At 54.8% G+C, this 13,142-nt stretch overlaps 2 protein-coding genes across 4 annotated transcripts; one reads left to right on the top strand and one right to left on the bottom strand.

The window, feature by feature from the left end:
- Window positions 1-6: 6 nt before the first annotated feature.
- Window positions 7-6,955, bottom strand: Med19 (mediator complex subunit 19). 2 transcript variants are annotated; one of them, XM_010608311.3, is made up of 5 exons: window positions 6,582-6,955; window positions 1,993-2,249; window positions 1,754-1,847; window positions 1,542-1,636; window positions 7-1,431 (listed from the first exon to the last, which is right to left on the bottom strand). In XM_010608311.3, the coding sequence occupies exons 1-5, from the start codon at window positions 6,847-6,849 to the stop codon at window positions 1,363-1,365; spliced, it is 783 nt and encodes a 260-aa protein (XP_010606613.1). In that variant the 5' UTR covers window positions 6,850-6,955; the 3' UTR covers window positions 7-1,362. The 2 variants fall into 2 exon arrangements, with proteins under 2 accessions (XP_010606613.1, XP_010606612.1); XM_010608310.3 differs by having other exon boundaries at window positions 1,993-2,252; window positions 6,582-6,954.
- Window positions 6,956-7,199: 244 nt separating this feature from the next.
- On the top strand, window positions 7,200-13,136 carry Tmx2 (thioredoxin related transmembrane protein 2). Of its 2 annotated transcripts, XM_010608308.3 has the most exons (8): window positions 7,201-7,426; window positions 10,841-10,901; window positions 11,039-11,152; window positions 11,563-11,639; window positions 11,720-11,826; window positions 11,906-11,971; window positions 12,040-12,169; window positions 12,708-13,136. In XM_010608308.3, exons 1-8 carry the CDS (start codon window positions 7,238-7,240, stop codon window positions 12,834-12,836), a joined length of 873 nt encoding a protein of 290 aa, XP_010606610.1. In that variant the 5' UTR covers window positions 7,201-7,237; the 3' UTR covers window positions 12,837-13,136. The 2 variants fall into 2 exon arrangements, with proteins under 2 accessions (XP_010606611.1, XP_010606610.1); XM_010608309.3 differs by lacking the exon at window positions 11,906-11,971 and having other exon boundaries at window positions 7,200-7,426.
- The last annotated feature ends 6 nt before the right edge of the window (window positions 13,137-13,142 follow it).

Raw genomic sequence — 13,142 nt, 5'->3', positions numbered from 1 at the left:
AAAAAAAAAAACTTCGCGGTAGGGTGGGTACTTCCTGCTATGCTTGAGGCCCTGGCTTTGATCCCCATTATTGAGGGAAAAAAAAAAAAAAAACCCCAAAAACAACCCTGGTGAAGTGCAGCAACCAGACCTTATCACACTGCTAAGCTTAGAGACCTCTTGACTTGTGGCCCTTTGTGGCGGCCAAGGGTGCGCTTGCCCCACTGTCCCGTGTTCAGCAAAAGGAGGAGGGGCCCTGACTCGGGAAGGGCACCACGCCAGGTCTCCGGGCCACCTGCTCTGCCTTCCCAAGTGAGGCGCAGCAGTAACCGTGCCCCGATGGGGGTCAGGGGAGCAGTGTGTGAACACTCCCGCTCTGGAGCCGGGAGGGAGCGAGAGGAAGTCAGGCCGATGTGTGCCACGCATGGCTTCTGGTTAGGCTGCCTTGGTTCCAGTGGTCACGCCGGCCGGCGCTTTCCGTTACCCAGACCGCTACCAAGACAGGGTTCAGTCTGTCCTGCTGCCGGTTTTGCCCTAACCAAGGAACGAGGTCGCTAAAAGGCCTAGGAGAAGCAGCAGGTGCCGCTGCCTGCCAGGGGCTCATGTCCAAGTCACAGGCTTCTGGCTGCCTTTGCTCCTGCTGAAGTACCCGGAGGCAGTGCTTTCCTGCGGGGGGCTGTTTCTGCACAGACATGACCTGGAATGTGTGGCTGGGGTCAGCTGGGGCAGGGTGTGGGTGTCTGCTGGGAAAGGAGCAAGCGCACCTGGCTGTGGCTCAGAATGCACTGCTGAGACCCAGCTCCAGCTGAGCAGCTCCGCCTTCAACCCTGACCCTGGAAGAAAGGCACTTAGCGCTTTTTTCTTTGCAGTACCGGATAGTGAACCTAGGGCCGTCACACTGAGCTCCATCCCCGGCCCTTTCTAAGTAAACATTTTGGGATTTTAGTTTTGTTTGGTACCAGGGATCCAAACTCTGGCCCTTGCGCTTGCGAGGCAGGCCCCCGAACCGCTGAGCTAAATCCCCGGCTCTAAGCATTTTGTATCTGGAGATGGTTTTGCTGTCTCTACACTGCCAGGCTGGCCTCGGTCTCCCAGGGCCGGGGTTTCAGGCGTGCGCGTCACATCCTGACTCACCTCTCAACAGGCAGCCACACTTCAGCCAGTTTGATGATTCAGTTTTTTAAAGTGAAAAACCCTAAGAAATCAAGTCCTGAAATCAGACAAATTGCACATAGGTAAGAGCCACAGAATACTTCCAGGAGGGGAAGAGAGGTCCAGGAGGAAGCGGCTGGGCGCGGCCCACAGAAGCACAGCAGTTCCTTCTGGGCCTGTGCTGCCCCACAGCAGGTCTGCGCGGCAGGAAGGGCTGTCCCGACGGGCCCGCTAGCGGAGGCTGCTGCTGCTGCTGGCCTGGGAGCTGCCCATACCGGGGTGGTCAGGGCTGTGCCGGCTCTGGGGACACAGGGGCGGGGTCAGGACACTGAGCAGGGCCTGCCACCCGGGACACACTGCAGCTCCCTGGGCCCGCAGTCCTCACCCACACGCACAGGCCACCACCCTACCTTCTTCTTCTTCTTCTCTTTCTTCTTCCTCTTCCGTTCAGGGTCCTCTTCCTTCTTCTTTTTCTTCTTCTTGTGGTCCGAGTCTGAAGGTGTTTCTGTAGGAAACACAAGGGGCTGTCACCTCAGCCACGAGGCCCTCCCGCAGCAGGTGCTGATCTCCAGAAGGCTGCGGCGGAAACCCTGTCCCAGGTCCTGCGCTTCCTCCTGCTCACCTGGGGGCACCGGATCCTGGGTGCGGCTCTGCTTGTGCTTGTGCTTATTCTTCCGGGGGGGCTGGATGTGCATGAGGCGGCACTGCTCCGGCAGCTGCAGGGACGCGGGGGCGGGGGGCGGGGGCTCAGGGGCTGCCTGGCCCCCGTCCTGCGGTGTCTGTTTGGCCAACCAGGAAGGGTGGACGGGGATGGAAGAGCAGGAGCCACTCCGCGCCTCCTCCCCCAATGGCGGGACTCACCGGGCCGGTGTGCAGCCGGAAGCCGGACAGCATGGTCCCGGTGATGGGATTGAAGGAGCCACCCAGGATAGGGGGCTTCTCGATGAGGGAGCGGAGGCTGCTGTTGTCATGGGAACCGGGCAGGTCAATCATCCCGGGAAGGTCGGGCAGGAAGTTGCTCAGCTTCTCCTTGACCTTCTTCCCGCAGAACTTGTTGTAGGCCTGCTCCAGGTTGTAGTGTGTGATCAGATTGGTGCTGCCTGTGAGCTCCGTGCTGCCTGCTGCCCAGGGAAGAGGGGTTCAGCACCCAGCAGAGACACATTCAACACTCGGGGCAGGCCACGGCTGCACCGCACCCAGGTGGGGGCGCTCACAGTAAGAAACCCAGCAGCTAGGGATGCAGCTCAGCGGCACCGTGCCTGCCTCGAGAGTGCAAGGACCTGAGTTCGATCCCCACCCCTGTACCAAAACAAAAACAGCAAAAGTAAACCCTGATCTGAAAACCTGAAGTCTGAGATGCCACGAAAAGAATGAATTCCACTATTTCAGATTTTGGTTGGGTGCAGTGCACATGCTGGTTATCTTCAGGAGGCTGAGGCAGGAGGATAGCAAGTTTGAGGCCAGCCTGTGCAGCTCAGTGAAAGCCTATCTCAAAAAACAGAAAAGGTATGGGGATATATCCCTGTGGTCTCCGGATTCGATCCCCAGCACCACCAAAAAAACAAAACAAAACAAAAAAACCAAAATAAATAAATTGAGACAGTAGGCATTTCAGTTTCGGATTAGGGTAAAGTATTCAAATAACTTAAAATCCTTAACAGCTGCTCTGTGCTAAACGCTGCTGTGCTCCTTCTCAAAAAATGGAGTGAGGAGCTCTTTTCTCTGACCTGATGAGAATAAAGCACCTTGCAGCTCAGCTACAACCACGCAGTTTGGCCAAGGACTTGAGGGCCCTGGGGAGTCCGGAAGGACTTTCTTTTTGGAGGCTGTGCCTTTTAGGGCGTGGGGTGTGCGGGGCCCTTGCACCGAGCTCTACACCATCCTCAGCCTTTTGTGATTTTTTATCTTGAGGCAGGGGCTTCTCGCCAAGTTGCCCAGGCTGGGCTCAAACTTCTGACCCTTGTGCCTCAGCCCTGCTGAGATCCTGTCCTTAGGACGGACACGGGGGCAAGAGTGGCCTGGGGACCTCTGCAGCGCACACGTGAGCCGCGGGCTACAGAGGGGACAGGGCTTCTCCTCGCTGGACGCTGCATGCACAGGATGCCTGGTGCCTCCCATCTCTTCCTGCCAGCTCCGCAGCTCCCAGGGTGATGCTTCTAAACCCTAAAGCCTTCAACTTCCTGTCAGTGCAGTGAAGGTGATGTCCAAACCTCGCTCCCCACCTGACTCCTCTCCTGAAAAAGAATCTTGTATTCCCAACTTCTTCAACTCCACACAGACCCCATTTTCTCCTCGAGATTCCAAAGCGTGCCCACATTCCTTGTGGTTGTTCTATTTCAGTCCCTGGCACTCACGTGCCCCACATGTTTTCAGAGCAGTATTCCTCAGCTCAAAACTCTCAGAGGCCTACATCCTCAGGACAAAGCTCCAGATTCCTAACCGGGGCCGAAGCTCTTCAAGGCCACTGTTCTGTGTGAAATTCCAGGCCCATCCCAGTGGTTTCTGCGTCTCCTGGGGGTGTAGTGGGGTCACCTTATATCTTTGCATTCTAGGAAAGTTCTTCCTAGTGTTCTTCACCTCTATAAATTCTTCAAGGTCCAGTTCAAATGACATCTTATTCTAGCTGTCATTTTGGATAACACATTGGAAAACTATTGAGTAGTTTTTCATACTGTTTGCTAAGATACTAACTGCTATATGCAAGACATGACCACAGACTAATGAGAATGGTACTGACAAGAAATGCAGTTGCTATGCATAAGCCATATTTTATATTCCTAACTAATAAACTCCTTTAAAAAGCAGAGACGAAGCTTGGAATAAGTGGTGCATGCCCATGATGCCACCACGAGGGACGCTGAGGCAGGGGGACTGCAAATTTGAGCCCTACTGGGGCAATTTAGAGATTTTTTTTCTTTGTTTTTGGTACCGGGGATTGAACTTGGGTCCTTGCGCTTGTAAGGCAGGCAGTGGCACCACTAAGCTAAATGCCCGACCCTAGAGATGTTTTTTTTAGTAAATTTAAAGGGGAGTAAGAATTTAGCTTAATGTAAAAGCCCTGGGTTCAATTCCCAGTGCTGTCCACACCCACGACCATGTTGACTAATTTCTCCTCACCCCCATGTCCCCTGCATTTGCTCAGAAAACCTACTCGGTACCTGTCAACTGGATGATTGATAGAACAGGTACAGTCGGAATAAGGCAAAGCAAAGGCGCAGGAAACTGCTGGAGGACCCCAATCACTGATCAAAGGACAGGCAGCCTGGCTGCACCTCAGTTTTCTTCAACTATAAAATAGAGGTATTGCTACCTCCAGAGCATTAAATACAGTATGTTACTGTGTTGTGAACTTTCAAGTGCTTTTCCAATAGTTATTACTTCCCTTAAATCACGACATGGCAAAGAAGACTTGGGAAGAGCTGGGTATTATGGCCCAAGCCTGTAATCCTAGTGCTCTGGGAGGCTGAGGCAGGAGGGTTATAAATTTGAGCACAGCCTGGCCAACTAAAAAACTTAGCAAGACTTTGTCTCAAATTTTAAATAAAAGGGTGGGGCCGGGAGATGTAGTTCAATGTGAAGGTCCTGGGTTCAATCCTCAGTACCATAAAGAAGAAAAAAGGCCGAGAATTTAGCTCAGTGGTTCTACCACCTGCCTGGAAAGAGCAAGGACCTGAGTTCGATCCCCCGTGTCCCCCTCCCCCCAAAACTGGGGAGGCCTTGGGGGACGAACTGAAGCCCTAACACATCCCGAACAGTCTGACTTCCACCTCCTCACTTGCTTGTTCTTCATCTTCCCAAAATGAGTTGCCCACCCACCAATCATTCCGACCTCACAAATCACCCTCAATTCCCCTCTCCCCTTGAGTTTCACATTCCGTTCTTCATTCCTGTCAGCGAACCTGCTCGCTGCCTCTATTCGCTTCATAGCCAATCTCTGTTACAAAGCATCACCTCTCCTTGGACCATGGAGCAGGAACTTCTAACGCAGGTCCCCATTTTGTGTTTGAGTAGCTGCTAGAGTAATTACAAACGAATAAATTCAATCATCTCCTCCCACGTTAAAACCGCTAGCCTTTGAGGATGGAACCTAAGTCTCTGATGTCGCCTGGTAAAGGCCTCTGCTTTCCTTCTCTCGCTCTCATTGCTGGAGTCCCACAGAACTTCTGTCCCGCAGTCTTCAGGTTTTTTTCTCACACGCAGACTCCTGATATCGCAAAGCATCTCTCCCTCCCGTTCGTACGTCCCTGGCCATCTGTCTGTGCACAGCTGTGCCTCAAATGTCCACTCCGAGAGTCCTGCGCTCTCTGCTATCCCCCCACCCGTACTGGTGATCGAACTCAGGACCTTGCACTTGTGAGGCAGGTACTGCACCACTGAGATAAATCCACAGCCCCTCGATTATTGATCACTTTCTCCTTTTTTTTTTTTTTTTGAGACAGGGTCTCACTATGCAGTTCAGACAGCTCTGGAACTCACTATGTAGCCCAGGCTGGTCTTGAACTCACAGTGAGACTCCTGCCTCAGCCTCTCTCCTGCTGGGATTACCAGCGTGCGCCACCAGGCATGATCACTTTTTCCCCTCAGGGTATTAACCACTATCTGATGTTCTCTTGTTTACCTCCTCTGCAAACTTCAAAAGGTAAGGCTCTCATCAGTCTTGCTCACACTGTAACTCCAACATTTTTCTTTCTTTCTTTCTTTTTTTTAAATGGTGTGGAGGGTGGATTGAACTCAGGACCTTGGCGCCACTGAGCTAAATCCCCAAACCCAGCATGTTTTTCTTTTGTACTATGGGTCAGGTGGAAAACACTCCAACTGCATGGGGCGTGGTGGGGCCCACCTGTCATCCCAGCCCGAGGCTGAGGCAAGAGGACCTCAAGTTCCATAGCAAACTGGACAACTTGGCAAAGACAACTATGGAGAAGACCTCACAGCTTTCGCCCTGAGCTACATCCCCAACCTTTTTTGGATTTTCTACTTCAGCACAGGTCTCGCTGAATCTCTAAATTGCCGGGTGGGCTTGAACTTGTGAACTTCGTGCCTCAGTCTCCCAAGTGTTGGAATTGCAGGTGTGCTCCTCCAGGCCCTTCTCCAAATACTTTTTTTGAATAAAAATGTTTGGCTTAATTTTTAACCCTATCTTCGAGCAGCTGAATCGCCGATTCCCCAAAAAGGCAACCTGTCCCAGGCCAACAAATATGTGGCAGACTGGATACTAAAACCTTAGGTTCAAACTTAATCAGTGACGGCCTGAAAGTAAAGCGAAAGTCTGTCCCAGAGATGCACACCTCCCCACTCCAAACCGTCCTACAATCAAGCCAACCCTTTGGTCGTGAATCCCCAAATCCTCTGATTTGGGCTGCACTTTCTGGCCATGAGCTGGTAGCCACACCCATCATGATCTGATTGGCTCTGATCTGATTGGCTGGCCTCGGCCAGGCCTTACTCACCGGGTAGTTCCCTCATTAGGTAGAAGGGGCCACAGCCGGCCGCGGACTTGTCCGCACCTGGGGGAGCCGTGGCCGCGGTAGGGGGGGCGGTCGTGCCGGGCCCCCCGCCCGGGGGAGGGGGAGGTGGGGGTGGAGGTTTTCCTGGTCCGAAATTGAGTGCCGTTGGGGGCGGTGGTGGGTCAGCTTGAGCTCCGAACAGCGCCGTGAAATTCTCCATCGTCCCCTTGGCCCCGGCGCTGCTCGTGTGTCTGGCGTTAGTGATTTTCATTGGGCAAGCCTTTGAGTGGGTACCGCCCACTTCCTGTACCGACCTCCAGTCACTGGATACTCCAGGCCACGCCTACCCCCTTCCGGCGACCACTTCCGTCGCTCTGTGGAAACGTTCAGGAAGCGATAGCTCGCCTCGTTAAACTCGTCTCAGAGCTGGCTCGTCAAGGTTACATATCCAATTAAATGACTTAGGTTGGAAAAGTGACAGCTAGATTGACCAATAAAATCTTGGGTCGCTCTTTGAGTTCTAACCCAATGTAACGTCCAATCAGAGATCGATTTTCGGGACCAAAGGCGGTAGCTCCGAGATTTGGCCCAATAAAGTCTTGAGATCGGGGAGGCGGAGCCAGCCCTACTGAGGCGGCCGAGCGGCGGGCGCCGCAAAGATGGCGGTCTTCGCACCTCTGATTGCCCTGGTGTACTCGGTGCCGCGGCTTTCACGATGGCTGGCCCGGCCTTACTGCCTGCTGTCGGCTCTGCTGTCTGCCGCCTTCCTACTCGTGAGGAAACTGCCGCCGCTCTGCAACGGTCTCCCCACCCAGCGCGAAGACGGCAACCCGTGTGACTTTGATTGGGTGAGCGCCCCCTGCCTCGGCCGCCAGCGACCTTGACGGTCCCTGCCCGACCTGGAGGGCCGGGGCCACCGTCACCGAGCCTAGGCTTGGGTGTTCAGGGAGGGAACCCCGCACCGCGCTCGCAGCCCCTGCCCAGCGCCTGAGGCCGTCCGATCCCGGGCCCACCCCTGCGCCCCCCGGTTTGGAATCGGCGCCCTGAGCCGCATCCCCATCCTTTCATAACAGTTTGAGACCGGGTCTCACCAAGTTGGCCAGTTTGGTATGGAACTTGAGATCCTCCTGCCTCAGCCTCCCGGCGGGCTGGGATGACAGGAGGGCCCCACCACGCCCCGCGCAGTTGGAGCGTTTTCCACCTGACCGTTCGCGCTAATCAGCAGCCCTGCCAAACCGCACAGGCACCGCCGTGCAGCGACGTTAGTGGTACCCACCTTTGGCACAGTGGCTGCCCACCCTATCGGACGCAACCTAAGTCCTTAAACGTTTACAGAACGCACACTCTTGCCTGAGCGCAATGCAGGACCCTGGGGGTACAAAACTGAATCACAGCTGAGACGTACTGAAAAAACAAACCAAAATCCTAAAAATAAACTGAAAACAAATCCTCTCTGCCCAGCTGGAGGGGGAGCAAGCCTGGAACCCCGCCTACCAGAGTCTGAGGCAGGAAGATGCCAAGTTCAAGGGCAGCCTAGGCAGTGTGATGAGACTCTACCTCAAAATAAAAAGTAAAAAGCTCTCTGGCCCCGGTTCAGTCCCCAGTACTGAAGAGAAAGAGATCAGACACAGGCTACTTCCTTGGCAGTAGTGCCAAGGGAACCCAGATTGAAACCTCCCCTAGGATTGTTGTCCTGTTCCAGCGCCCAAAGTGAGTCTTGACTTTTACCAGAACCCACTTCCCTTCCCTTTTCCTGTATCCTTCTTTCTTGCTGTCTCTGCCCTTTTCCAGGACTCAAAAGTCTACATGTATGGTAATAAGAATTTTAATGACTAGGAGACCTTTGTAGAATTAATTTCTCCATAAACCCCTCCCCCAGCACTGAGGCTAGAACCCATGGCCATGCGCACACCAGGCAGGTGCTTTAGACATGTGATCCTTCTGCCTCAGCCTCCCGAGTGCAAAGTTGGTTCTTTTGCCTCAGTGTGGAAGGTTTCAGGCCATGACTGGTTGGCCCCGGAGCCTCAGGCTCATGGCCAGGCAGCCCCTCAGAAAAGGAGCTTGGGGACACAGAGTCAGTAGCTCTATGCTAGGAAGCAACAGCAAGGAGGGGCCCGTGGTGTCCCACAAGGGCAGCCCAAGGGCGTGCTGTCCATCCCTCCCAGCACCACCTTGGAGACCAAGCCCTGAACAGTCCTTGAAGGACATTCAGGACCCAAGTTCTGTGCCAAGCACAGTGGTGCGTGCCTGTCATTCCAGCTACTGGGAAGGCTGAAGCAGGCGGAGCACGTGAGCCTAAGAGTTTAAGACCAGCAGGGGCAACATAGTGAAAGCCTGCTTCAAAAATAAACAGCACTTGAGAGTCTGAGGCAGGAAGATTATAAGAGTTCAAAGACCACCTGGGTACAAGACCGTCTCAAAACCAAACCCATGAGCTGGATGTAGGGGTACACAGAACTTCGGGGGCTGAGGCAAGAAGACTGGTGAGTTCAAGGCCAGCCTGAAACCCAGTCTGCTGGGCTCTGCCCAACTCATGGTACTGGCAGCTGCAGGAAGTCAGCAGGAGGACAGCATGAGTCTCCACTTCTGTCTGGTGAACGGAGATGGGCATGTCTAGCTGTGGCTGGTGAGGAGCACCTGGCCATCGAGGGGCTGTGTGGCTGGTCCATCCTACAAGCATGATGCCCTTAATCCTTCACTTCGTGTCCAGACTGACTGCCACATTCTCTTTACGTGCAGAGGATCGAACCTAGGCCCTCACACATTTGCTAAGCATGTGCTCTAAGGCTGGAGTGTTGGCACATACCTGTAATCCCAGTACGCAGAGGCTGAGGCAGGAGGATAGCTACCCGTTGGAGTCCAGCCTGGACTACATAGTGTGTGTGTGTGTGTGTGTGTGTGTGTGTGTGTGTGTGTGTACCGGGGATTGAACTTGGGTCCTTGCTCTTGTGTGTGTGTGTGTGTGTGTACCGGGGATTGAACTTGGGTCCTTGCTCTTGTGAGGCAGGCAGTGGAACCACTGAGTTAAATCCCTGCCCCCACAAAAAGATGTTATGAAAAGGGCTTGAGAGGGCTAGAGATTTAGCTCAGTTGTTCTGCCTCCTGCCTTGCAAGCACAAGGTCCCAAGTTCGATCACCAGTACCCAAAAAAACAAAAAAAATTAATTGCTGGGCTTGGTGGTGCACTCCTGTAATCCCAGCACTGGGAGGCTGAGGCAAGAGGATCTCTGTAAGTTTGAAATCAGCCTGGGCTACATAATGAGTTCCAGGTCAGTCTCAACTACATAGTGAGACCCTGTCTCAAAAAAACCAAAAAAAGGTGGTGGGGGGCTTGGCTATAGCACACTGCTGAGTCCCTGGGTTCACTCTGCAGTACCACAGGGGATTAAAAGAAAAACAGGGAACACAATGCAGTCTGTAGTCTTCCCCAACCCATGCCTTTTCTCACTTTCTTACTGGTAAACTGTAAAAGCTTGGCAGGAAGTAAATAAGCCTAAGGTTGGAAAGGTTTCTGCAGCTCTTACAGCCCCTTCAGCTCTCAAATTGTGGTAAAAGTGTGTGCATTATTACCTTAAGTATTGGGTGGGAGAAATGGTTTCACTTAAGCAAAGCCAAACCAAGGGAACAACCAGATCCTGATTTTGTTTTGTTTTTAGAGACAGGGGTGCCCTGTGCATTTCAGGTTGGCCTTAACTTGTGATCCTCCTGCCTTACAGGCAGTAGATACTGTGTTAAGATGCAGTAGAGCACAGCTGTAACTCAGCACTCTGTAGGCTGAGGCAGGAGGATTGCAAATTCTAACCCAGCCTGGGTTACATAATGAAGACTGTCTCAAAAAACTTAAAACCAAAAAAATCAAACCCAGAACTACGTGGGAGGCTGAGAAAGGAGGATCCCAGTGAGTCTGAGGCCAGCCTGGGCTACACAGTGATTTCAAAGTCAGCCTGAACTGCACAGCGGTACCCTGTCTCAAAAAAACAAAACAAAAAAACCAATGAAACAAAAATACCCAAAGCTGAGGACCGAATTTAGTTCTTCTGACTGATGTTTTCCCCAGTGTACCTTAGCTGACTCCAGGGTTTCTGTGGTTTTCACTTTTAGTTTGTGTTTTTGAGACAGGGTTTCCCTACAGAGGCCAGACTGGCTTTGAACTCACCGTGGTCTACACTGGCCTCAGCCTCTGGGCCCAGCTTCTGGTTCCCCGCGTCATTTCTCATCTGTGCCCGAGTGTTCCCAGCCTCCTGCACTGTGCTCTGTTGCAGAGGGAAGTGGAGATCCTGATGTTTCTCAGCGCCATCGTTATGATGAAGAACCGCAGGTCCAGTGAGTGCAGTCTGGGCATGGGCGGCCCTGGAGCTTCCTGGCGAGCGGTCTGAGCCCACCTCAGCCACGGCTGAGTCTGGCTGCGGACGGTCCCTCCCTGCCCCCGCCTCCAGCCGCCCTGCCGCCCTGTGTTTCAGTCACAGTGGAGCAGCATGTGGGCAACATCTTCATGTTCAGCAAGGTGGCCAATGCCATCCTGTTCTTCCGTCTGGACCTGCGCATGGGGCTGCTGTACCTGACCCTATGCATAGGTGAGGCCGCTCTCCCTGAGTGCCTCCCCTGTCTTCGCCCTCAGCCCTTGGCCCCCGCGTGGTGCCTATAGCTCAGGTGCTCAGAACCTAATGAGCTGTGTTTGAAGAGGAAGGGGGGCAGCGACGCACCTGAAATGGGTGCTCTGGGAAGCCGAGGCAGGAGGATGGCAAATTCAGTCCTGGCCTGGGCAACTTAGTGAAACCCTGTCTCAAAGTAAGACATAAAAAGGGGCGGGGGACGTAGCTCAGTGTGAAGGCCCGGGTTTGCTCCCCAGTACAGCAAGGGAAAGGGGAAACCCAAGAGGAGGGGCTGCTGGTGCTCCCTGCCACTTCCCAAGTCTGTCCCCGGCCTGCGGGAGATGAGCCCCGTGTGAGGCCGTCCCGTCCCCAACCGCTCTGTCCCCACGCAGTGTTCCTGATGACCTGCAAGCCCCCGCTCTACATGGGCCCCGAGTACATCAAGTACTTCAGCGACAAGACCATCCACGTGAGTGCCCTCCTGCGTCCCAGGCCAGGGTGAGAGCTCGGCCGGGTGTGGGACCCCGCTCACGGCTCCCCTTGTGGCAGGAGGAGCTGGGGCGGGACAGGAGGGCCACGTGGCTCGTGGAGTTCTTCGCCAACTGGTCCAGCGACTGCCAGTCGTTCGCCCCCATCTACGCGGACCTCTCCCTCAAGTGAGCACGGTCAGCCCTTCTGTTCCCCGCGCCCCGCCCCTCCGCTCAGTGCTCAGTGCTCAGTGCTCCACTCTCCCAGGTACAACTGTGCGGGGCTGAGCTTCGGGAAGGTGGACGTGGGGCGCTACACGGATGTCAGCACTCGGTATGCCGCGGGCGCAGCGGGCGGCCCTCTGTTCGCGTGCGCGGCGCTGAGGTTCTTCCCGCCCGCAGGTACAAAGTGAGCACGTCACCCCTCACCAAGCAGCTCCCTACCCTCATCCTCTTCCAAGGCGGCAGGGAGGTCATGCGGCGGCCACAGATCGACAAGAAAGGGCGCGCGGTGTCCTGGACCTTCTCCGAGGTGCTGAGGGTGTGGGCCGGGCTCTGCGCCTGTGTGTCCGGCCGAGTGGATTGCACACTGCCGGCTGCTTAGGGTTCAGGCCCTGAGTCCCCGGGGTGGACAGTGAGTGGGACAGCGACGCTGGCGCCCAGCACTGTCCAGGGAGTTTGCACGGAGGGGTAATTGTTGGCACAGTGACCCGCGCCTAGCGGACACAAGTCTGACTGCTTTGCTGGGTGCTTAGTGCAGATTTCTGGCCTCGCTTCCTGCCTCCTTTCTTAGGCTGTGTTCGAATACTTATTTCTGCCGGGTGTGGGGTTGCACGCCTGTAATCCCAGCGCTCTGGGAAGCTGTGGCAGGAGGATTGCTAGTTTGAAGTTTAGCCTGGGTAACTTTGCGATTAAGTAAGACCCTGTCTCAAAATCAGACTGAAAAAAGAGCCGGGGATGTAGCTTAGTGCAGAGGCCCTGGTTTCAGTCCCCGGTACTGGAAAAATAAACTCACTTCCCGGGCTCTGAACTTCGCCTTTCAGCTTCCTGATGTGTTCCTCTTTGTGCAGGAGAATGTGATCCGCGAATTCAGCTTGAATGAGCTGTACCAGCGGGCCAAAAAGCTGTCCAGGGCCGGCGAAAGCGTTCCCGAGGAGCAGCCTGCGGCCCCGGAAGAGGAGGACAAGAAAGACAAATAGGACCGTCCTCTCCTTAGGGCCCTGCTCCCTAGTGACCGCAAACCTTCCGGAGCGAGGCAGCCGCGGACGCCCTGTCAGCTGCGCAGGAGTGGGGCGCCCGGGGACCCCGCGAGGGCGAAGTCCCCTAACCCTCCGCAGGCCCGCCAGGGTCTCCTCGGCCTCCCTCTGGCTGCTCGGAGGGAAAAGTGCAATCTAGTAAAATGGAGACCCGGGAGAAGCTAACCCCAGCCGAATGACACTCTCCCCAGGCCGTGGGGAGCAGGCGGGTGGGGCAAGGCGACACCCCCCACCCCCGCGCACCTCCCC

This window comes from Fukomys damarensis, unplaced genomic scaffold (genome assembly GCF_012274545.1).
Source record: "Fukomys damarensis isolate Sample0158 unplaced genomic scaffold, DMR_v1.0_HiC HiC_scaffold_27, whole genome shotgun sequence".
Taxonomy (NCBI): Eukaryota; Metazoa; Chordata; class Mammalia; order Rodentia; family Bathyergidae; genus Fukomys; species Fukomys damarensis.
Note: the sequence above shows the minus strand (reverse complement) of the source record. Positions and strands in the feature narration are given on the sequence as shown.